General features: G+C 47.4%; 1 protein-coding gene across 1 annotated transcript in view; it reads right to left on the reverse strand.

The window, feature by feature from the left end:
- LOC134909506 (probable cation-transporting ATPase 13A4) overlaps positions 1-26,064 on the reverse strand; it is a 369,987-nt gene that overhangs the window by 38,400 nt on the left and 305,523 nt on the right. The window contains exons 27-28 of the mRNA XM_063916443.1: positions 24,605-24,774; positions 22,660-22,748 (exon numbers count right to left, since the gene is read on the reverse strand). Of these exons, the coding sequence (XP_063772513.1) occupies positions 22,660-22,748; positions 24,605-24,774 (259 nt within the window). The remainder of the gene's footprint in view (positions 1-22,659; positions 22,749-24,604; positions 24,775-26,064) is intronic.

A 26,064-nucleotide genomic window follows, 5' to 3' on the forward strand; every position in this document is an offset into this window, starting at 1 on the left:
TTAGATAAAGTCAAGAGCACGTCATCCGCAAATAAAGATATTTTGTATGAGTTCTGCCCCACTGTAATCCCCCCAATGTCCGTATTAAGTCTAATACGGGCCGCAAGAGGTTCGATGCATAGAGCAAAAAGTAGGGGTGAAAGAGGGCAACCCTGACGCGTACCATTTTTCAGATTAAATCGAGGTGAGCTTAGTCCATTGGTCAGGACCATAGATGAGGGGTTGGAATAGAGGGCCGCTATTGCAGTGATGAAATGACCGTGGAGGCCGAACGTAGATAAAGTAGAAAACAAGAAGGACCAGGAAATGCGATCAAATGCCTTTTCGGCGTCTAGCGCCAAGGCAATCGCTGGTGTTTTCGTCGAATTTATTTGGTGAATCAAATTAATAGTGCGTCTGGTGTTGTCCGAGGCCTGATGGCCAGGGATAAATCCCACTTGGTCAGGATCTATTAATGATGGCAACACAGCGTTCAGGCGAGTTGCTAGTATTTTGGCAAAGAGTTTGAGATCGGTGTTTATCAAAGATATGGGTCTGTAATTTGTGCAATGCGAAGGATCTTTTCCGGGTTTCGGGATTACAATAATGCGGGACGTCGTGGAGTCAGTGTGGAAGGGCGTACCCCGTAATATTTTATTAAACAGGGAGGCCATATGAGGGATGAGTTGCGGGGCGAAGGTTTTGTAATACACCATCGGATAGCCATCCGGACCGGGTGCTTTCGAAGGTTTCTGGGTTTTCAGAACCGTTTCAATTTCCTCAGCAGAAATATCAGCATTGAGAGCAGAATTGGTTTCTTCGTCTATACGAGGGAGAGCGCATGAATCTAAATATTGTTGTGCCTGATCGGCTTGTGCTAAGGGGTCGGACGGAGGATCAAGGTTATAGAGTGTCCTATAATAGTCATAAAAGATACCATTAATTGTTTTGGGGTCATAGGTAATGTTACCTGAAGGTTGTCTGATAGTATGGATGCATTGATTAGCTTTTTTGGTACGTAATTGGTTAGCTAATAAAGTATGTGCCTTGTTACTTTTATCGTAAAATGATTGATTGGCCCATCGAAGCGAGCGCTCAATGTTCTCCGCCAAGAGAGATTGTAGGTCATCACGTGCTTTTGAAAGTTCGGCTAGAGTTTTTTTAGAGTGTGTGCGTTTATGTTCTTGATCCAATGTTGCAATATTATCCGTTAACAGGGCAATTTGGCTTTCTCGGTCTCTCTTACGGCGGGATGCAAATTGGATAATGGATCCCCTGATAACCGCCTTATGGGCTTCCCATATAGTGGCTATATTACAGTCGCCTTCTACATTAACCGCAAAATAATCCCGAAGTTCTGTCTTAATTAAGTCCTGAAACTTAGGGATCTTCAATAGTGTCTCGTTTAGTCTCCATGTCGGTCTACCGTCAGGGATATCAAAAATGTCAAAAGTCGCAGTTAAAGCTGCGTGATCTGTCCAGGTAAGTGGGACTATCGAGGAAAAGCGAGCGGTGCGGGAGAGAGGTGCACAACTCAAGAACATATCAATACGAGAGTACACATCGTGCGGGTTAGAGTAGAAGGTATAGTCCCTGGTGGTCGGGTTAAGGAATCGCCAGACATCGAACAAACCAGCCTCGGCCATGCCCCTGTGTAATACGGAGGAATTTGGGGTTTGACTACTACGCAAAGGGCCGGACCTGTCCATGCCCGTGAGAGTCATGTTGAAATCGCCACCAACAAGTATTTTACCTCGTCTATATGAGTAAAGTTCGTGAAAAAATTTGCGAAAGAATTTGGATTGGGCAGTGTTTGGAGAGTACAGGTTAGCCAAGGTAACCTCCTCGTGTCCAATTTTACCTCTCACCATTACGTATCGGCCTTCATTGTCGTGTTTACAGTCTAGGAATTGGAAAGGGACGGACCCCCTTATTAAGATAGCCACCCCATGTTTTTTTGCTGTATGATTGGAGTACCAGACCATAGGAAATTGTTTAGATGTCAGGGAGGGATGGGAATCTGATTTTAAGTGTGTCTCCTGTAAGAAAATCACGTCACCTTTTAATGTCTTGAGAGATCTGTGGAGATGAGAGCGTTTCTGGGGAGTGTTCAGCCCTTTGACATTAATGGACAGGCATTTTAGCGGCATGTTTGAAGCTGAAGAGGGGGTAATTCGCTGGAGATCTCTAAGGTCCCGGACTCTGCTAATATGGACGAGAGAGACAACAAAAAAACAAAAACAAAATAGGGGTATATAATTCTGTGTACGAACAATGTTAGTTAAGTTAAACAAACTTTCTGTGGTTACAGGGGTGTCAATATACAGGTGGACTGTAATCAGGGTCTATAAGAGGAGGGGAACAGAAGAAAGAAGAACAAAAAAGAATAAAGCAGACGTAGTATCCAGTAGGCAGGATACTCGGCTGCCAAGGTTGAGCTCTCAAAGAAGAGAAAAATGAGAGAGCTCGCTGGCGGGACACAAATACAATATAACAGACGAGGGTATTGCCCCTCTATGCGTGAAAATAACTTTAATCTCTAAGATTCGGGGGAGGAGGTATCAGGATAGGACACTGACGCCCCTCACCCGAAACCACTAATAAATGGGTCAGGCGGACCGTTGCGTAGCAACCTAAGATCTACTTCAGGGGCGCGATATTCCGAACTATAGAACCCGATATTATGAGTGATCATATAACAAATAGTAACAATTTAGTGTTAACAATAAAACCAATGATAAGATCGCTGGGCAGGTCGGCCGCCAGAGACAGTCCTTCGGAATAGGATACAATCCATTAATCTATGTATACGGCAATGGCTCCTAGCTGCCGACCAACCCAGCGAGACGACAACCTAGTACTACGTGAGGCATAAAGGTCTGTCAGCAAGAACCCCTCTAAGAAGAGAGTTAATGCGCAATTGCGTATGGATCGGAACCTAAAACAGGGCTTACATAACAGATGAGCAAGATTGCGAACAAAATCGAGTAGATTAAGCGTTATAAAAACATTAAAATTAAACGGCAGGAGCTTCTCGTCTATGAGGTAGCAGCTGGGGTCAGCTGCAACTTTCGAAGCAATTTGTCCCCCTCATCAGGAGAGCGAATGGTGTAAATTTTGCCATCAATCTCCACAATGAGGCGAAAAGGGAATCCCCAGCGATATTTATAACCATTGTCACGCAGTGTGGAGGTAACAGAGCGTAAATCACGTCGCTTAGCAATGGTCACTGGTGACAGATCTTGATAAATCTGAAGCCGGGAGTCTTCAAATAAAATCGAGGTTGAATTTCTGCACGCCAGAGTGATGCTATTTTTAATCTTGAAGGACAGAAATCGGAGAATAACATCGCGGGGAGGCTCCGAGTCCTTTGGTTTAGGTCTCAAGGCGCGGTGAGCTCTCTCTATCGAGATGGTAGAATTTGAAAGTGACGGAACCAGGTGTAGAAACAAGCGTTGGAGGTATGGTTCCAGTTCAGAGGCTGTGATAGATTCCGGAACATTGCGGATGCGTAAGTTGTTCCGTCTTTCGCGATTTTCGCTGTCCTCAACCTTATCCTTAAGGATTTCCAGTTCGCTGGATAGGTAGCTCATGTCCTCTCCCACTTGTTTGTGGAGATTTTGTTGGTGGTCCACCCATGATTCTAACGCGGTTGTGCGGGAGTCCAAAGCCGCCACGTCAGATTTTAATTCCCCGATCGCTGTCTGGAGAGCTGTCGTAAATGAATTCTTAAGGTCTAGTATCATGTTCTGGAGGGACTGGATGTCCGCCTTAGTTGAGGGTGCATCCGACTGATCCATGATGGGGGTGGGCATCGGTGAGGATGGAGATGAAGCTTCTGACGGTTTTTCCCGGCGTGAGAAGTGTTGTGAGATATCTTGAGAAGCACCTGGTTTTTTTGCTCTGGTGTTCGCTCTGCTCATAATATCTGGTGAAAGTAAAACGTCCGTTTAAGGAGTGGTAACAAGAACGGTCCACTTGGATGTTACGTGTTCAACAGTTGGTCCGGGTGAGGGGGAAGTCAGGCATCCGTGAAATCACATCATTTATAGGTCTTTGGTCCTATTAACCGATGAAGACAGTGAGAGGGGTCCACGGGAGAGCGTCCCGATTTACAACACACTTTTCCGTGGTTGTATAAAATGTGATGTAAAAGATGTGATGTAAGAGATAAGAAATAGCAGCTGCTGGGTTGTGATTTTGCTTTGATTTCTTGTGATAATAGGGAGATTGTGTATTCTTAGCTCCAGCAGGGGCAGCAGAGTGCAGGTGATATAGGACGTGTCTGGTCTGCCACAACCAAGATGGCCGCCGTCATTAATATATGGTGTAGCTTCTTATGGGCTTTTATAGCGGTGCCCCCAGGGGTTTATTGCGCTGTTAAAGGCTCCCAGGCCCCTCAGCGGCCTCCGCCCGTCCCCCCCCGTCAATTACAGCGGCCAGCAGGCTTCTTGGAGCGGTGTACGTCTGCGTCTCGTCAGACGCCACATCCAATATGGCCGCCGCCACCGGAGCTCCGCGATTCAGTTCGGCTCCGGCCCTGCACTATCAGGAGCACACGTTACTCCTTCGTCCTCCCTGTCAGGCCTCCCCAGGCAAGGGGTAGGTGGTGTGATGATAAGGGTAAGTCTGGGGGCAGCGTTTCAGCGGCCGGACGGTGGGCGATCCTGGGCGGGGGTATGAATAAATTTAGGCCCCGGCTTTGTCTCTCAGGGAAGGCCGCAACCCGCAAGCACAGGGCAAGCCCGTGCTCCGGCTCTGCAGCTCACTCCCTTAGTACCCTAGTTAGCAGGGGCAACTGTGGGGTGGTATAGGGGAGAGACAGGTGGTGTAAAAGCCTATTTGAGGGGTTATAGGGGTTTGGATCTGCAGGAGCTCTCTCGGGACACCTCTTCTCAGTTAGCCCTCCCAGTTTTGTCCATTTTGAGCTTCAGAGAGTGCTCATACGTCCAGGAGGAGATGGCAGAGAGGCAGCTGGAAACCTGAGAGAGGACAGAAGGGGACAGATCAGGAGAGGAGAGGTAGAGTTGTGTGTCATCGGCATAGAGGTGGTGTTGAAGGCCAAAGGAGTTAATGAGCGCACCCAGGGAAGAGTTGTACAGGGAGAACAGAAGGGGGCCTAGGACAGAACCCTAAGGTACACCAACAGGAAGGATGGAAGGGTGTGAGGTGGTGCTGGAGGCAGACACAGAGAAGGAGCGATTAGTGAGGTAAGAGGTAAACCAGTCAAGGACAGTGCTAGAGAGGCCAACATTTTGGAGTGTGCGGAGGAGGAGAGGATGATCCATGGTGTCAAAGGCAGCAGAAAGGTCAGAAGGATGAGCAGAGAGAAGTGGCCACTGGATTTGGCTGAAAGCAGGTCATTGGTGACTTTCACCAGGGCAGTCTCGGTAGAGGGGAGTGGGCGAAAGCCAGATTGTAGTGGATCAAGGATAGAGTTGCCAAAGAGGTAGCTTGTGAGATGGCAGTAGACCAGTCATTCAAGTAGTTCGAAGGCGAATGGGAGAAGAGAGATGGGGCGGTAGCTAGTGAGTGATGAAGGGTCAAGGTTTGTTTTTTTTGAGAATAGGCGATACCAGAGCATGTTTAAATGGTGAAGGAAAGATGCCGGTAGAGAGCGATAGGTTAAAGAGGTGAGCAAGGTGGGAGCAGGCAGTGGGGGAGAGGGAGCGGAGAAGATGGGAGGGGAGGGGGTCCAGGGGGCAGGTTGAGGGGATGGAGGATAAGATGAGGGAGTGGACTTACTTGTCTGAAGTGGGACGGAAGGAGGATAGGGTGGTATCGATAGAGGGGAAGGATGATGGGGGCAGGGGGCAGCAGAGGGGTGATGGGAGGAGATGTCATGTCAGATATCCTCAATTTTGGAGATGAAGGAGGCAAAGTCAGTGGCAGTGAGGGAGGATGGAAGGGGAGGAGGAGGGGGTGAAGGAGACTTTTGAAAGTTTCAAAGAGATGGCGTGTACTGGAGGACTGAGAAGACATGAGTACTTGGAAAAAAGATTGCTTGGGGAGGGAAAAAGCAGAGCTGTAGGTGGAGAGAATAAACTTGACATGGAGGAAGTCCACCAGGGAGTGAGATTTCCTCAAGGAGCGTTCCGCGGAGCATGAACATTTTTGTAAGAATCATGTTAGTTTGGTGTGCCAGGGTTGGGGTTTGGAGCGGCGGAGGGGTCAGAGGAGAGGGGGGCTACAGAGTCGAGAGCAGTGGTAAGGGAAGAGTTATAGAAGGAGGCTGCCTGGTTGGGACAAGTCATAGTGGAAAGAGGAGAGAGGAAAGTCTTGAGGGAGGACAGGATAGCGGGGTCAAGAGACCCAATATTGCATCTGGTGATGGTGGGTCTGGGCGTGGAGAGGAAAAGGGAAGATGAGAGGGTGAAAGAAAGCAGATGGTGGTCAGAAAGAGGGAAAGAAGGGTTTGAGAAATCAGAGAGATCACATCGGTGAGTGAAGACAAGGTCGAGGGAGGGGCCAAGATTGTGAGTAGGGGTGGAGATCCATTGAGAAAGTTCAAAGGAGGTGGAAAGGGCAAGAAGATTAGTGGAAGCAGTGATGTCAATAGGGATGTTAAAGTCACAGAGAATGATAGAGGGGAGGTTGGAGGAGGGAAAGTGGGGAAGCCAGGCAGCAAAGTTGTCAAGGAAAGGTGAACAGTGGCCAGGGGGCGGTAGATCACTGCCGCATGGAGGTGAATGTGGTAGAAGAGGCGGATAGTGTGGACCTCAAAGGTGGAGAATGTCAGGGAGGGCTCAGGTGGGATGACACGAAAGGTGCAGTTCGGGGAGAGAAGGATGCCCACACCTCCACCCTGGTGGTCATCAGGTCTGACCATGTGGGTGAAGGAAAGGCCTCCGTAGGAGAGGGCAGCAGGGGAGGTGGTGTCAGAGGAGGAGAGCCAGGTTTCAGTGATGGCGAGAAGGTTAAAAGAGTGGGAGATAAAGAGGTCGTGGATAGTTGGCAGCTTGTTGCAGATTGATCTAGCATTCCAGAGTGCACAGGAGAAAGGAAGGGATGGGATAGGGGAGATGGGGATCAGGTTGGTTCGGTTCTGAATGTGTGTGGGTGTTCTGGAATTCTGGGGGGGGGTGTGACCTAGCAGTGATGATTGCTATGGGACAGTATCAAGGAGCCATAGTTCCAGTACAGTAGTGTTGTTCAGAGGAATAATATAGAATTAAGTGGGTGTAATATAGAAAGAACAATGAGAAGGGGGGTGTAGTAAAAGCAAAGACAGTGCAAACAGGATTTTTTTGGGAAAAAATGGAAGGAACGGAAAGGGTGAGATTGTTACACAGTGGTTGTAGATAGTATAAATGAGGAGCAGAAAGCAATGTGTGAGAGCAGTATGGCTGTTACTTAATCAGACAGGGAGTTCAGTGTCTGGGCTGTGCAGGCTGCAGGCGTTGGTGGTAGTGGGTTAGGTAACTCACTGTAGTATGTTGATTGCAGTTCTTTTGTGGGGGTGGGGAAGATAGTCTACTGTCCTTCTCAGTAGCGGATCTTGCCACAGGCAAGCAGGACTTTTGCCCGGGGCGCCGCCTTCCGGAGGGCACCGGCGCCATCCGGAGGGCGCCGCACCATGGCAAGATCCGCTGCTGCTGTGGTGCCCCCCGCTGCCGCTGCCCGCTGTCCCGCTGTCCTGTGAAGGGAAACTAGACGCTGCGCGTCTACTTTCCCTTCCTGGAGAGGACCTTAACTGTAATGATGTGCGGTGCGCGTTGACGTCATCGCGCACCGCACAGCAAAGGTCCTCTCCACGAAGGGAACTAGACGCTTAGCGTCTAGTTTTCCTTCGTGGAGGGGACCTTTGCTGTGCGGTGCACGATGACGTCATCGCGCACCGCACATCCTACTACAGTACAGGGGGCATAACTGACCACTCCCCATGTATGAAGCCACACCCCCTAATGCCACTCTGGGCGCAAGAAGCCCCGGAACCGGCCCTGGTCCTTCTGTTTCTCTCCTGTTTATCTCAGTATATCTTCAAAGTTCATATCCTCATACTTTACACTAACATACTTCGCACATAAGATGCTTTGCAGCCATATATGTCCAGCCATATATGTATTGATTAAATATAAATGCCTATAGAAACTGTGTGTGTTTGTGTCTTTATTCAGATGTCCTATAAATATATCTCTATCTTAGGTAACAATATGATATTCTTACTACCTTTATCTTACAGATATATATTCTCTTTTAACACTCTCTATGAATCTCTCAAAATACTGCACAGTATAAATGCTGCGGGCATTGGATACGTTGGGGGTCATTCTGACACGTTCGCACGCAACGGTTCTTCGCTGTGGTGCAAACGGGTCTAGAATGCGCATGGCGGCGTGCGCATTGTGCACGCACGACGTTGCCCGGCCACGCAACGACGCTCACAGAGAAAAAAATGGTCGCAGCGGCGTCTGCAAAGAAGATGGACAGCAAGAGGGCGTTCCGGGGCATCAACCTACCGTTTGCTGCCATTTTCGGGGAGTGGTAAGCAAAACACAGGCATGTCCAGGCAAATGGAGGGCGGAGGAGTGGGCCCATCATCGCTGGATCCATCGCGCATGGTAAGTAAGTCCAGGGCTGGTCTAGTTTTGAGTGAAACTTTTTTAGCATAGCAGAGCTGCACAAGCGATCACAGCCCTGGTATGCTAAAATACACTTCCCCAAAGTCGGAGATTAGTTGATCGCACCAGCAGCAAAAAGTTGCTTGGTGCAATCAACTCGGAATGAGGGCCATTCTCTCATCTGCCTAGTGTTTTGCTGTTTACAAACACACTGGGGTAAATTTACTAAGAATCGTATTTTCCCGTTTGAGGTCAAAGTTCAATCACGAATGACATTGAAAGTGTAAATATGCAACTTTTTGAATTGATTACGACTAATTTCTAAGCTGCCGTATTCTGCATTTTCGGTTTTTCCGATGTCGATGTCATTCGTTTTTTTAGGCAGTGTTTTACGTGAGTGACTTGTAAAACACTGCCGACTTTAATACAATGAATCTCGGCCGGATCTGAGAGATCCGTGCAGGGCTTCATTGTGCACCTTGTAAAAAAAATAAAAAATGTTTAAACTTAAAAAAAAAATTGCGTGGGGTCCCCCCTCCTAAGCCAAACCAGCCTCGGGCTCTTTGAGCCGGCCCTGGTTGCAAAAATATGGGGGGAAAATTGACAGGGGTTCCCCCATATTTAAGCAACCAGCTCCGGGCTCTGCGCCTGGTCCTGGTTCCAAAAATACGGGGGACAAAAAGCGTAGGGGTCCCCCGTATTTTTGAAACCAGCACCGGGCTCCACTAGCTGGACAGATAATGCCACAGCCGGGGGTCACTTTTATACAGTGCCTTGCGGCCGTGGCATCAAATATCCAACTAGTCACCCCTGGCCGGGGTACACTGGGGGAGTGGGGACCCCTTCAATCAAGGGGTCCCCCCCAGCCACCCAAGGGCCAGGGGTGAAGCCCGAGGCTGTCCCCCCCATCCAATGGGCTGCGGATGGGAGGCTGATAGCCTTTGTTGAAAGTAATAAATATTGTTTTTAGTAGCAGTACTACAAGTCCCAGCAAGCCTCCCCCGCAAGCTGGTACTTGGAGAACCACAAGTACCAGCATGCGGCGGAAAACCGGGCCCGCTGGTACCTGTAGTAAAACTACTAAAAAATACCCCAATAAAGACATTACACACACACCTTGAAAGTATAACTTTAATGCATACATACACACCACCATATACACATACTTACCTTATGTTCACACGAGGGTCGGTCCTCTTCTCCAGTAGAATCCATGGTGTACCTGTTGAAAAAATCCTACTCACCAAATCCAGTGTAGAGGGCTCCTCGGATAATCCATTTGTAATCCACGTACTTGTAAAAATAAAAAAACGGGACACCCGACCACGAACTGAAAGGGGCCCCATGTTTTCACATGGGACCCCTTTCCCCGAATGCCAGAAACCCCCTCTGACTGATGTCTAAGTGGGTTTCTTCAGCCAATCAGGGAGCGCCACGTTGTGGCACCCTCCTGATCGGCTGTGTGCTCCTGTACAGTCTGACAGGCGGCACACGGCAGTGTTACAATGTAGCGCCTATGCGCTCCATTGTAACCAATGGTGGGAACTTTGAGGTCAGCGGTGAGGTCACTTTCGGTCAACCGGGGGGGGGGTCAGATCAAGTGGGGGCATGTCTTCGTCTTTTCAGCCATGTCTGGGTTCTCTCATAGGTGGATCCCTGGGCAGATTGTTTCCCAGGGATACAGACTGGAATTCGAAGACATGCCGCCTCGCCGGGTTTTCAAATCGGCTCTGCCGGCTTCCCCGTCGGAGAGGGAGCTGGTGTTAGCTGCAATTCACAAATTGTACATTCAACAGGTGATAGTCGAAGTTCCTCATCTCCAGCAAGGAGAGGGTTATTATTCATCCCTGTTTGTGGTACCGAAACCGGACGGTTCGGTCAGACCCATTTTAAATCTGAAATCCCTGAACCTGTACTTGAAGAGGTTCAAGTTCAAAATGGAATCGCTCAGAGCGGTCATCGCCAGCCTGGAGGGAGGGGATTGGATGGTGTCCCTGGACATAAGGGATGCGTACCTTCATGTTCCGATTTTCCCTCCTCACCAGGCGTTCCTGAGATTTGCAGTGCAGGACTGTCACTACCAATTTCAGACGTTGCCGTTTGGTCTTTCCACGGCCCCGAGAATTTTCACCAAGGTAATGGCGGAAATGATGGTGCTCCTGCGCAGGCAGGGCGTCACAATTATCCCGTACTTGGACGATCTCCTCATAAAGGCGAGATCTCGGGAGTATTTGCTGGAGTCTCAATTTACCGAAATCCCAGCTAGTCCCTGCAACGCGTCTGACCTTTTTGGGCCCGATTCTAGACTCAGACCAAAAAAGAGTTTTTCTTCCCGTGGAGAAGGCTCAGGAGCTAGTAGCTCTGGTCAGGAACCTATTGAAGCCAAAAAAGGTTTCAGTGCATCATTGCACGAGGGTTCTGGGGAAGATGGTAGCTTCATATGAGGCCATCCCCTTCGGCAGGTTCCATGCAAGGACCTTTCAATGAGACCTATTAGACAAATGGTCCGGGTCACATCTACACATGCAAAAATGGATCACCCTGTCTCCCAGGGCCAGGGTGACTCTCCTGTGGTGGCTGCGCAGTGCTCACCTCCTGGAGGGTCGCAGGTTCGGCATTCAGGACTGGGTCCTGGTGACCACGGACGCAAGCCTTCGAGGTTGGGGAGCTGTCGCTCTAGGAAGAAATTTCCAGGGTCTCTGGTCAAGCCTAGAGACTGGTCTCCACATCAATGTCCTGGAGTTGAGGGCCATATACAATGCCCTACGCCAAGTGGAGGAATGGCTTCGGAACAAACCGGTTCTGATTCAGTCAGACAATGTCACGGCAGTGGCTCATGTAAACCACCAAGGCGGCACAAGGAGCAGAGTGGCCATGGCAGAGGCGACCAGGAATCTACGCTGGGCGGAAGGCCATGTAAGCGCACAATCAGCAGTGTTCATCCTGGGGGTGGACAACTGGGAGGCGAGCTTTCTCAGCAGGCACGACCTGCATCCGGGGGAGTGGGGACTTCATCAAGAAGTCTTCACACAGATCACGGATCGGTGGGGACTGCCACAGATAGACATGATGGCGTCCTGCCTCAAGAAAAAGCTAAAGAGGTATTGCGCAAGGTAAAGAGACCCTCAGGCGGTTGCGGTAGACGCTCTGGTGACACCTTGGGTGTTCAGATCGGTCTATGTGTTTACCTCTCATACCCAAGGTGTTGAGGATAATAAGAATAAGAAGGGTCAGAACAATCCTCGTTGTTCCAGATTGGCCAAGGAGGTCTTGGTATCCGACTCTGCAAGAGTTGCTCACAGAAGATCCGTGGCCTCTTCCTCTAAGGCAGGACCTGCTGCAGCAGGGGCCCTGTCTGTTCCAAGACTTACTGCGGCTGCGTTTGACGGCATGGCGGTTGAACGCCGGATCCTAGCGGAAAAAGGGATTCCGGAGGAGGTCATTCCTACCCTGATCAAGGCTAGGAAGGACGTGACGTCGAAACATTATCACCGTATATGGCGAAAATATGTTTCTTGGTGTGAGGCCAGAGCTGCTCCTACGGAGGAGTTCCAGTTGGGCCGTCTGCTTCACTTCCTTCAAACGGGAGTGAATTTGGGCCTAAAATTAGGGTCCATAAAGGTTCAAATTTCGGCCATATCCATTTTCTTTCAAAGAGAATTGGCTTCTCTTCCTGAAGTACAGACTTTTGTGAAGGGCGTGCTGCTTATTCAGCCTCCCTTTGTACCTCCGGTGGCGCCTTGGGACCTTAACGTGGTATTAAGTTTCCTCAAATCACCTTGGTTTGAACCACTCAAAACAGTGGAGTTGAAATACCTCACTTGGAAAGTGGTCATGTTGTTGGCCTTAGCTTCTGCAAGGCCAGATTTTTCACGTGGATAGGGCAGAGTTGAGGCCTCGTCCTCAATTTCTGCCCAAGGTGGTCTCATCTTTTCATATGAACCGACCTATTGTCGTGCCTGTGGCTACACGGGACTTGGAGGATTCCGAGTCCCTGGATGTGGTCAGGGCTTTGAAGATTTATGTGACCAGAACGGCTAGGATCAGGAAGACTGAAGCTCTGTTTGTTCTGTATGCGACCAACAAGGTTGGCGCTCCTGCTTCAAAGCAGGCTATTGCTCGCTGGATCTGTAACACGATTCAGCAGGCGCATTCTTCGGCAGGATTGCCATTGCCTAAATCGGTTAAGGCCCATTCCACTAGGAAGGTGGGCTCTTCTTGGGCGGCTGCCCGAGGGGTCTCGACACTACAACTGTGCCGAGCTGCTACTTGGTCGGGGTCAAATACCTTTGCAAAGTTCTATAAGTTTGATTTCCTGGCTGAGGAGGACCTCCTGTTTGCTCAATCGGTGCTGCAGAGTCATCCGCACTCTCCCGCCCATTTGGGAGCTTTGGTATAATCCCCATGGTCCTTACGGAGTCCCCAGCATCCTCTAGGACGTTAGAGAAAATAAGATTTTACTTACCGGTAAATCTATTTCTCGTAGTCCGTAGAGGATGCTGGGCGCCCGTCCCAAGTGCGGACTTCTTCTGCAAGACTTGTATATAGTTATTGCTTACATAAGGGTTATGTTATAGTTGATCGGGTTTGAACCGAGGCTATGCTATTGTTCATACTGTTAACTGGGTAGTTTATCACAAGTTATACGGTGTGATTGGTGTGGCTGGTATGAATCTTGCCCTTAGATTTACAAAAATCCTTTCCTCGTACTGTTCATCTCCTCTGGGCACAGTTTCTCTAACTGAGGTCTGGAGGAGGGACATAGAGGGAGGAGCCAGTGCACACCCAGAATCCAAAGCTTTCTTAAAGTGCCCTATCTCCTGCGGAGCCCGTCTATTCCCCATGGTCCTTACGGAGTCCCCAGCATCCTCTACGGACTACGAGAAATAGATTTACCGGTAAATAAAATCTTATTATTTTCTGATTCCCCTATCCTGTCAGTTCATTTTTATAATACTATGGCGGGTATATATTTTTTAATTAGAGAATTAATGACAATTTTATCATTTGACATTTTTTTTGTGTATGTGTGTCCTTCATATCTTCTATTAATTCCTTTATTTCATTTCAAGATGTTATTTACATTTGATCATCAGTCTTAAAGTGGTTCATGTATTTATTTAATGAAATTAATTTATATTCAGTTTTAAACAATCGCTATATGAATCCATTAAATCAACTATATTGATATATTAATTATTACAGTATATTAATTAATATATAAACTTGTATTTTTGCCAATATATTATACGATAATAACGGAGACATTGGGGTATATTTACTAAGCTCCCGATTTTGACCGAGATGCCGTTTTTTCTTCAAAGTGTCATCTCGGTTAATCTCGGTCATTTACTAAACACTAATCACGGCAGTGATGAGGGCATTCGTAATTTTTTGCTAGTTCAGGTAAAAAATTACGAATGAATACACCATCGGTCAAATTACGCCTGTTTAGATATGAATCTCGGTCATTTACTAAGAAGTGCAAAGCAAAAAAACACAAAACACTGCCGTGAAAAATTACAACTCGTAAAAAAGTCCTAAAAAAAACAGACCTGCTTTTTTTTTCCGTGATTTGAGATGCATGCAGGGATCCATGAGATCCGTGCATGTATATCAGTGGGAAGGGGTGGGAAAGTGCTTATTTTTGCCAAAAAAATTGCGTGGGGTCCCCCCTCCTAAGCATAACCAGCCTCGGGCTCTTTGAGCCGATCCTGGTTGCAGAAATATGGGGGAAAAAATGACAGGGGTTCCCCCATATTTAAGCAACCAGCATCGGGCTCTGCGCCTGGTCCTGGTCCCAAAAATACGGGGGACAAAAAGAGTAGGGGTCCCCCGTATTTTTAAAACCAGCACCGGGCTCCACTAGCTGGACAGATAATGCCACAGCCGGGGGTCACTTTTATACAGCGCCCTGCGGCCGTGGCATCAAAAATCCAACTAGTCACCCCTGGCCGGGGTACCCTGGGGGAGTGGGGACCCCTTCAATCAAGGGGTCCCCCCCCCCAGCCACCCAAGGGCCAGGGGTGAAGCCCGAGGCTGTCCCCCCCCATCCAATGGGCTGCGGATGGGGAGGCTGATAGCCATTTGTGATAATGAAAAGATATTGTTTTTAGTAGCAGTACTACAAGTCCCAGCAAGCCTCCCCCGCATGCTGGTACTTGGAGAACCACAAGTACCAGCATGCGGCGGAAAAACGGGCCCGCTGGTACCTGTAGTACTACCACTAAAAAAATACCCAAAAAAACACAAGACACACACACCGTGAAAGTATAATTTTATTACATACATACACACATACATACATACTTACCTTATGTTCTCACGCAGGTCGGTCCTCTTCTCCAGTAGAATCCAAGGGCTACCTGTTGAAGAAATTCTACTCACCAGATCCATGGGTCCAGGCTCCTCGGCAAATCCAGGGTTAATCCACGTACTTAAATAAATAAAAAAAAACGGTGTCCCGACCACGAACTGAAAGGGGACCCATGTTTGCACATGGGTCACCTTCCCACGAATGCCAGAAACCCACTTTGACTTCTGTCTAAGTGGGTTTCTTCAGCCAATCAGGGAGTGCCACGTTGTAGCACTCTCCTGATCAGCTGTGTGCTGCTGTCCTCACTGACAGGCGGCACACGGCAGTGTTACAATGTAGCGCCTATGCGCTCCATTGTAACCAATGCTGGGAACTTTCTGCTCAGCGGTGACGTCACTTTAGGTCAACCGCAGGGCAGAAAGTTCCCATCATTGGTTACAATGTAGCGCATAGGCGCTACATTGTAACACTGCCGTGTGCTGCCTGTCAGTGAGGACAGGAGCACACAGCTGATCAGGAGAGTGCTACAACGTGGCACTCCCTGATTGGCTGAAGAAACCCACTTAGTCAGAAGGCAAAGTGGGTTTCTGGCATTCGTGGAAAGGTGACCCATGTGCAAACATGGGTCACCTTTCAGTTCGAGGTCGGGCAACCGTTTTTTTGTTTTATTCAAGTACGTGGATTATCCCTGGATTTGCCGAGGAGCCTGGACCACTGGATCTGGTGAGTAGAATTTCTTCAACAGGTAGCCCTTGGATTCTACTGGAGAAGAGGACCGACCTGCGTGAGAACATAAGGTAAGTATGTATGTATGTGTGTATGTATGTAATAAAATTATACTTTCACGGTGTGTGTGTCTTGTGTTTTTTTGGGTATTTTTTTAGTGGTAGTACTACAGGTACCAGCGGGCCCGTTTTTCCGCCGCATGCTGGTACTTGTGGTTCTCCAAGTACCAGCATGCGGGGGAGGCTTGCTGGGACTTGTAGTACTGCTACTAAAAACAATATCTTTTCATTATCACAAATGGCTATCAGCCTCCCCATCCGCAGCCCATTGGATGGGGGGGGACAGCCTCGGGCTTCACCCCTGGCCCTTGGGTGGCTGGGGGGGGGGGGACCCCTTGATTGAAGGGGTCCCCACTCCCCCAGGGTACCCCGGCCAGGGGTGACTAGTTGGATTTTTGATGCCACGGCCGCAGGGCACTGTATAAAAGTGACCCCCGGCTGTGGCATTATCTGTCCAGCTAGTGAAGCCCGGTGCTGGTTTTAAAAATACGGGGGACCCCTACTCTTTTTGTCCCCCGTATTTTTGGAACCAGGACCAGGCGCAGAGCCCGATGCTGGTTGCTTAAATATGGGGGAACCCCTGTCAATTTTGTCCCCATATTTCTGCAACCAGGATCGGCTCAAAGAGCCCGAGGCTGGTTATGCTTAGGAGGGGGGACCCCACGCATTTTTTTTTGGGGATTTTACATTGTTTAATTAAAAAAAAAAAAAATAAGAACCCCAGCACGGATCACACAGATCCGGCCGAGATTGATTGTAAAAAAAAACGGCAGTGTTTTGCTAATCACTGCCGTAAAAATAGGTAAAAAAAAACGAATGACATCGACATCGGAAGAAAAGAAAAACCCGAATACGACAGCTTAGTAAATCCATCGTAATCAATTCAAAAAGTTGCAGTTTTACACTGTCGATGTCATTCGTGATTGAACTTTGACCTTTTTTCGGAAATTACGAATCTTAGTAAATTTACCCCATTCAGTGTCATATTTATTGTCAGAGTGATTTACTACTTAGTGATTGTTAAATAGTATATTTTATTAGAAAAGAGGGAGAAGGGGAGGGGGTGCATTATTTTAGTACATTTGGGTGAATATAATTTAAATTATTTTATATTTGGTGTCGTTTCAAATATAGTGATCTCTTAAACCTATAGTGATAACAGTTTCATATGTTCTGGACATGTTTCTACGCATCTCCATTCATATTTGAGTGCCAAGTACTGATAAATTGTTATTTATATTGAACCATTAGTAAATTTGATGTGACTACTGTGATAATCCTTGATTGTTTGTGTACTAAAATTCTCCTCCTATATCCTGGACTTCTCAGAAGGTAATATATAGTTATAAGTGATCTCAAATAAACAACCCAAAAGGTGCTCATAAACAGATATTTCAATCAAAACCAAAGGTGCCACAAAATACTCAGTGTAATTTTTTAAATTAGTTCACACTGATGTCTCAGTCTGAATGATTTTTTTCTAAGATTTTAAGATTCTATTAATTAACAATAAATTTTGACATTATAGTTGATGTACTTATTTTCTTAGGTCTGACATCTCAAAAATTATACATCTCTCAGGTGGAATTTTAGCAGGTAATTGTAAATCAGCCTCGAATTATCATGAATTTCCAAAATAAGTGCCTGTACATATTTCTTCTACTATATAAAAGCAAAAATTTGTCCTTCTGTCTTTCTATACAAATCCACAGTTTACGAGTGAAGATCGTGAAATTTTACATACGAGCGTAATAAAACATGGCAGAGGCAACTAAAACAATTAGAAATCCATAGCACCCCTGGGGGTGGGGGGGGTAGACAGCAGCACAGAGTATATCGGGAGACAGTATAACTCCGAAATTGCTGGAGCAATGTACTCGAAAATTGGTACACATATGCCTTGCAATCTGGGAACAAACACTGTGGGGGAGGACACCCCTAGGGGTGAGGCAGCAGCACTGAGTATTTCAGCAGACGGCATAACTCTGGAATGCCTTCAACAATTTACAACAAACTTGGTACACATATGATTTTCACTCTGGAAACAAACACTGTGGGGGTCAGACACCCCTAGCACCCCTAGGGATGGGACACCAGCACAGAGTATGTCAGCAGACAGCAAACTGTGGAAGGCCTGGAGCAATTTACACCAAACTTGATACACATCTGACTTACAATCTGGGAACAAACTCTATGGGTGTTAGACACCCCTAGCACCCCTAGGGGGTGGGCAGCAGCACACAGTATTTCAGGAGACAGCATAACTCCCAAATGCCTTGACCAATTTACAACAAACTTTTTACACATATGACTTACAGGCTGGGAACAAACACTGAGGCTGCAGCACAGAGTTTTACAGAACACAAAATAACTCTGGAATGCCTGCAGCAATATACACCAAACTTGCTACACATATGACTTACACTCTGGGAACAAACACCGTGGGGGTAATGCACTACTAGCACCCCTAGGGGTGGGTCAGCAGCACAGACTATATCAGGACATGCATGTTATGTCAGTGATGACAGGGCTGCATGTGACAGGGCCAGTGACATGATGTGAGGAGGGGAATGCAGGTAGCACTAACCCACACACTGAAAGTTATATAGTGGAAGTAGCATGGTCCCCCAGCAGCACCGAGAATACCAGGAGATACATAATGTGCTGCACTATATAAGAAACTGTAAAAAAAAATGATAGTTTCACAGGGGCACTGATATGAGGTCAGGAAGGGAATGGAGGCAGCAGGAAGTCACAGACTGAGAGTTTTATAATGGGAAGAGCAGGGTCCCTTGGGGGACCAAAAAGGGGTCTGGCCACTATACAAAGTGCATCAGGAAAGCAAGATATGCCTGTATACTAGATCTCCAACCAACGTAAATTAATGAACAACTATCATTCTAATTTACCATCCTCATCCCGTAGCAAAACATGGGTATTCAGCTATCTACAATGTTATTTATACTGTGTGTTTAATTTTTAAACTTTTTTTTTAAACAGACATTCTTAAAATCCCGGGCAATGCCGGTTACTCTAGGTAGTACTATATAAACTTAATAGACAGATAAACATCATATGATGATGATGGAGTATCTATTTGGGTTTGGATAATAGGAATACCTTATCCCTCAGTCTTATTAAATATCATATCTATCTGTCTATTAAGTTTATATAGTAAGAAATATGTACAGGCACTCATTTTGGAATTCATGATAATTTGAGGCTGATTTACAATTACCTGCTAAAATTCCATCTGAGAGATGTATCATTTTTGAGACGTCAGATCTAAGAAAATAAGTACAGTTACTGAACACCAACCCATACATAAGAATATATGTCTGTGTGATGGGACTTCAAGCAGAGTTTAATCAAGTGTGAGAACAATACATCATAAACAATGAATATGTAGCTAATGTAGCACGAATACCAAATGGTGACACTGAATTAATTAAAGCTCCCTTAATTGAAAGTTTTTGTGATATTTGGATAGTAGCAGTGCACTGTTATAACAAATAAAGAAATAAATACATTCATTCTGCCCTAATATATTCATAGAGAGAGTTTGAAACCAGCAAAACACTATAGGCAGATGAGAGAATGTATCCAATGCCTGCAGCATTTATACTTTGTTGCAGTATTTTGAGATTCATAGAGAGTGTTACAAGTGAACACATATCTGTAAGATAAAGGTAATAAGAATATCATTGTTACCTAATATAGAAATATTTTTATAGGACAACTGAATAAGGAACAAACACACACAGTTTCTATAGTCAATAAAGCCATCTATTGTGAATAATTACAATCTGAATAAACATTGATCAGAGTTTTGTAGTTTTTAATATCACACTTTATTTTTCTAATCACACTATATTTTAATATTGCACCAGTACCTATAATAATTTTAATGTATATCTAATAAAGATTAGATATTTTACAAGCATTGCGGTTCCAGTGCATCCGAGAAAAATGCTTCTCTTCCTCTTTTTCTGTTTCTACTCAGCATTTCATCTCTAGTTGCAAGGGCCTTATCGTTTCTTTGGGCGCCACCCAGGGGTGTATCTACCCATTGGCCAGGATGGCACTCGCCAGGGGCACCAGCCAAGGAGGGGGCGCCACCCGGCAGTGCCACCCTCACCCAATGGGTGGGCTCACTTAGTAGTGGCATTGCCTGGGCTGGAGGATCGCGCAGTAGGCAGGAACAGGCGCTGGTGTTCGGCACCGCAATGAAGAAGTGAAAATAACCTACAGCTCAGCTCCTGGCAGCAAGAGCTAAAGTTTACTTTCACTTTCTTCACGGAGTGTGGTGCGGTACCGAAGTGTGGTGTTCCTGCCTACTGTGCGATCCTCCAGCCCAGGCAATGCACAGCTCATCAATCTAGGTATTGCTATATATTACAGATACGGTATGCGCTTCGAGGGGGGAGACTATGTGCTGGGATCGGGGATAACTATATGCAGGGAGGGGGAGACTATGGGGGTAATTCCAAGTAAATCTAACTCTCTCTGCACATGTAATATCTGCCTCCCCTGCAGTGCACATGGTTTTGCCCAATTGCTATCAAAAATCCTGCTGCGATCAACTTGGAATTACCCCCTATGTGCAGGGAGGAGAGATGGCTATATGCAGGGAGGGGAGAGATCATGTGCCAGGAGGGGGATAGGGACTATGGATATGTGCTGGAAGGGGGATGGAGACTATGGCTATGTGCTGGCCGCGGGATGGAGACTATGGCTATGTGCTGGGAGGGGGATGGGGACTACTTCTATGTGATGTGAGGGGGGATGGGGACTATAGCTATGTGCTTGAATGGGGGCTATGGCTATGTGCTGCGGGGTGACTATGGCTATGTCCTGGGAGGGGGATGGAGACTATGGCTATGTGTTGGGGAAGACTATGGCTATGTCCTGGGAGGGGGATGGAGACTACTGCTATGTGCTGGGAGGGGTATGGGGACTACGGCTATGTGCTGGGAGGGGGTGGGGACTACGGCTATGTGCTGGGAGGGGGTGGGGACTATGACTATGTGCTGGGTGGCGGTTGGGACTACGGCTATGTGCTGGGAGTGGGATGGGGACTACTTCTATGTGATGGGAGGGGGATAGGGACTATGGCTACGTGCTGGGGGAGACTATGGCTATGTGCTGGGAGGTGGAAGGGGATTACGACTATGTGCTGGGAGGTGGAAGGGGACTACGGCTATGTGCTGAGAGGGGTATGGGGACTATGGCTATGTGCTGGGAGGGGGTTGGGACTACGGCTATGTGCTGGGAGTGGGGACTACGGCTATGTGCTGGGAGGGGGATGGGGACTACTTCTATGTGATGGGAGGGGGATAGGGACTATGGCTGTGTGCTGGGAAGGGGGCTATGGCTATGTGCCGGGGGAGACTATGACTATGGCTATGTCCTGGGAGGGGGATGGAGACTATGGCTATGTGCTGGGGGAGACTATGGCTATGTCCTCGGAGGGGGATGGAGACTACAGCTATGTGCTGGGAGGTGGATGTGGACTATGGCTATGTGCTGGGAGGGGTATGGGGAATACGGCTATGTGCTGGGAGGGGTATGGGGACTACGGCTATGTGCTGGGAGGGGGTGGGGACTATGGCTATGTGCTGGGAGAGGGTGGGGACTACGGCAATGTGCTGGGAGGGGGATGGGGACTACTTCTATGTGATGGGAGGGGGATAGGGACTATGGCTGTGTGCTGGGATGGGGGCTATGGCTATGTGCTGGGGGAAGACTATGGCTATGTCCTGGGAGGGGGATGGAGACTATGGCTATGTGCTGGGGGAGACTATGGCTATGTCCTGGGAGGGGGGTGGAAACTACGGCTATGTGCTGGAAGTGGGATGGGGACTACGGCTTTGTGATGGTAGGGGGTGGGGACTACGGCTATGTGCTGGAGACAGGAGGTTATCTACGCATTGGCCAGAATGGCACTCACCAGGTCCACTGGCTGAAGAAGGGGTGCTGCCTGGTGGTGTCACCCTTGGCCAGGGGGTGGAATCACTTAGTAGTAGCAGTGCCTGGGCTGGTGGTTCGCACAGCAGCCAGGAGCTGGTGCTGGTGTTTGGCACCGCAATGCACCACAGTGAAGAAACTCAAAACAAACGACTAGAATTCTATTCTTATTATCTCACTACATCACAACTACTAGGTAGTGTGCATAGATACCTTTTCACTCACATTAATATTTGATTATACCCTCTGGCTGCAGGTGGCATCACTGGGTGGTACCCCTCCTTGGCCGCGCCAGGTACTGCTGATTTCTCCACAGTGTGACAAGGATTACTGTGTGGGCATGATGTGTAAGGGGCACTAGTGTGTGACATAATGTGTATAAGGGGTTACTACAGTGTAACGTAATTTGAATTGAGAGTACTATTGTGCGGTCATGTTCCTTTCCCACAAGTTTATGCCCCTTTTTTGTACATGCGCCTTCCCTATTTCAAATATGGAGGGGGAGGGCGCCAGTCCCTTACTTTGCCAGGGGCACCAGGACCCCTAGATACACCTCTGGCGCCACCTAGAGGACTATGGGCCTGATGCAGCATGAATCGCTGGACTGCCATGTTTTGGGTTGCAGCGTCTGCATGTGAAATCACACAGCACTGTGGCCCGCCCCGCACATGTACCAGACAAAAGTGCATTTTCTGGACCTCGACCAGCCCCCCAGTGCTGCAATGCCACCTAAAAAAATGCTTTGTCAATGCCCCTGCCCAACCTTTGAAAATGCCTTTGCCTGTCATTCAGGCACAGGCATTCGCATAAGTGAGATGCCGTCACATCTTACTGTGTGCACACATGCAGTGCGGATCCTGCATGTACGCACACTTCACTAGCGCTTCAGTATGCGACCGCATCTCTCCTAGGGTATATTTTCTTTTCTATGTATTTATTCCACTATTGCAAAATAAACTTGCCTGTGAAGTGATCATGAAGGTGGTCAATGAAATTAATATCTTATCGACAATGTTGTAATTAGGTGAGCGTGTGCAGTAAAATACTATACCTCCAAAGCAGAGTACAGAGACTCAATATCAGCAAAGAGGAGAAATACAGAGGCTGCCACTTGTGCAATGATCAAAAAGGAATACAGATCTGCAACAAAATAAAAATGTATCATTATTTGACTCCATGCTGCATTCCCACCTCCCCCACCCCATCCCAAACCCCTGTATAGACTAACCTGCGCTGAACTTCCCAGTATCCAGACATGTGCAGGGTACAGGAATTCTGTCCAGCAGAGCTGCTGCCATGCCCTGTAACTGCCTGCAACTGAGCTGGACCCGGAAGAGCAAGCACACACTCTTGCCACCCAGTCACTGTGTGAGATGCTCCTGTCACTCCAAGGCTGCGGCCACACCGCCTACAGCTTGCTGCCCTATTGGGACAAGACAGTTCACATCCCTGCCGGGCACTAAGCGGCATATACATGGGGCCCATTCTGATCCTTGGGGCCCAGTACAGGTGTCTGCTTTGGGCCCTGTCCGTCACTAACAGTACATCCCATTTCAATTCATGCGCCATAAATGAGCATACAGTAGTTGTCGGCCTACCACTAGACGGAACTGTTCTGTACAATTACATGCCACTGCCCAGTCCAGCCCATTAAACAGATACAGTGATCTGTCAAGGGATGAATCGGATCATCTGCTCTTTCTGTCTCCATCCGTATGTGTATGCATGTTGCAGTGCATGTGCAGTCTGCGATCACTTTGTACAGCACATGCACAGTTTTCAAATATCCACAGGATCTGTCTGTATTTGGACTTGGGTCCAACTCAGAATCAGCCCTATACCTAGAATAATTTCATTTCTTCAGTCTTACATTTCTCGCCTACTGGTATTCAACATAGTAGCATACTTTTATTCATGCAATGTCCATTGACTTCCTAAACAAATGCATTGTGTTTTGCAAAGCTCCATATTGATATTTTCTGCACAGTGCTGTAACTAGGGGTGTGTGAGCAGTGCCACCACCAAGGGAAAGGGCTTGGGGACGGTACTGTCTCTGCCCCAGAGGCACCTGTATTTGGCTAGCATGGAGCCTGGAATGGCAATCTGCAGCCTAGACAGCTGTTGCAGTGTTGCCCAGCATGCATTTGGACATTCCTGATGCTCAGGTTTTTCTGATTCTGGTGACTTCACCCCCTCATTGTGGTAACATGATGTCTGGACTGGCCCAAGGTGAATTATCACCTTGCTATGGCCATGTCCCTTCAATACATTTTTCTGCCACCAGATGGTAGACTTTAACAACATTTTAGTACACACGACAGATGAGTGAAAAATATGCAGCACATGTACACTCTGCAATGTGACTCAAGACACTCTTCTCACCTGTGTAACGTCATGTTTGTCTCTCAGGAGAAGGAGGGACAAGTGCTTATGTGTGACTCCTATGCTTGCCTACATTTTAGTGATACCCTCCAGGAGGGAGAGGTCCAGGTGTGAGTAGTTGGGGCATGGTGATTACCAGCATTACACATTCGAGGGTGGCAATGATGATGTGATTTACAGCGAATCTCATCATGTCCTGATCCACTTTACTGGAGAAGAGGAAGGGACACTGGGGGGGGGGGGGGGGGGGGATGTGGTTAAAATGCCAGCTGTCAGGAATCCAACGTTTGAGATACCGATGTTGGAATCCCAACATGACACCCATAGAGGTAGAATATAACCAGTGGCGAGCGCCGAGAGCAACCGTGCCACAAGGGGATTTCTATCGCTTGCCCTGCTGTTGGCATACTGGCAGCTGGGATGCCACTGTCGGTATCTAGATAGCCAGCATCCCGGCCATCGGTAAAGTGTATGTATTCCCCACAGGCATGTGGTTTTTATATTGACATATATACAACATAACCTTCATTTTCAAAATGGTGCTAAAAAGCAAAAGTATCTTGACAGTGATTCACACATGAATGTTTCACTTTCTCATTTTACATGCTACTTACAGTTGGTATACAAGCGCTGCCTGAATGGTCTGCCTTTGGAGAACACAAATTCTAATACAATTAGGCTGAAGGTTGTGAGAGGAAACATTGTAGCGGTATAATAGTTCTCTGCAAATCCTTGTTCCCTCATTGTAACATTTTCTGTGCTGAGGTTTAAGGGAAGACATGCACTGTGGATCAAGGAAACCAAAAGTTATACAACTGCTCGAGGAGTTCATGTTGTTTCAGGAATAAGTCTTATTTGTATTCATTTGTTATTGTAACAGCATTGTCATGCAATACTTCTTTTGGGATGATAACTTTATATAGGTAAACAAACACAGAGGGGGGTGGGGGGTGTTCGAGTTGCCCAGAAATCCCCCTGCCCCACTGCCTGGCCAGCGGCCACTACATGCAGTACACAGATAGGAAAGAACCTGATGTACATGCCCAGTAGCAGATTTTCCGACCAAGTCTGTTGTGTGTGTCTGTGGTGAGCTCAATCATTTCCCCAGAGAGAGCATATGGTTAGTGGCTTACCGTATGCATTGGGACTGCATACTTGTGTGTGTCTGTGGGGAGCTCAATCATTTCCCCAGAGAGAGCATATGGTTAGTGGCTTACCGTATGCATTGGGACTGCATATGTCTGACTTACTGTATTACATAAACTGCACTATGTTTAGGGCAGACTATAACTTGTTACTTGCTAATTATGAATCCTTCATGGACTGATGATAATCGCTCTATAATCAAACATTTGGAAACCCCCCTTCTTTCAGAAATCCTGTGTTTGCTGCTGCTTTGTGTTAGTAAAAGAACAGCAAAGATCATCTGCTAATAACGCAATACGCAGACTGTTTGCACCGACTTATCTGCCTAATGCACTGTGCAGCACTTCTCAACCTGTGGCCCTTGGTGTATTGTGCACAATAAAAGGTCAAAAAAATGTCAGCCAATATCGCTCATGATCCACTGGATACTGCGTTGGCTCCTGCAGTGACTAGCTACAAATGTAAGGAGGGGAGCATTGGCAGAATAAACCCCACAGCTGCCATGTGGGGGCAGACCCCACAGCAGGGTCATAACTAGCTCAGAGTAGGCTTTCCAAAATAGGACCCATCTACCCCCTGGCAGACATCTCAGCACCATGACATCTGTCATGGAGAGAAGCTGGGAGCAGGCAGACATTGGCTCAGTAGAAAAGGAGACTAATGTAACCCCTTAAAGGGTATACAATTATAACTATTACTTATTTAAGTGCCTCCACCCAAACTTTTATTCTAGACGTTATGATGTCTATACACAAAAAGGGCTTAGTCTGGGAGAACCCTAAACTGCTGTACCTTTTCTTTTACAGGCAGATGAAAAATTGGCCTTACCTTTGGTTGATATCACTATACACTTTTCTTACCGGTAAGTATCATACACAGTACACAGTAAAAATATATTAACTTATTTACTAGATTCTATTTAAGAAGC

Source organism: Pseudophryne corroboree, chromosome 4, assembly GCF_028390025.1.
Source record: "Pseudophryne corroboree isolate aPseCor3 chromosome 4, aPseCor3.hap2, whole genome shotgun sequence".
Taxonomy (NCBI): Eukaryota; Metazoa; Chordata; class Amphibia; order Anura; family Myobatrachidae; genus Pseudophryne; species Pseudophryne corroboree.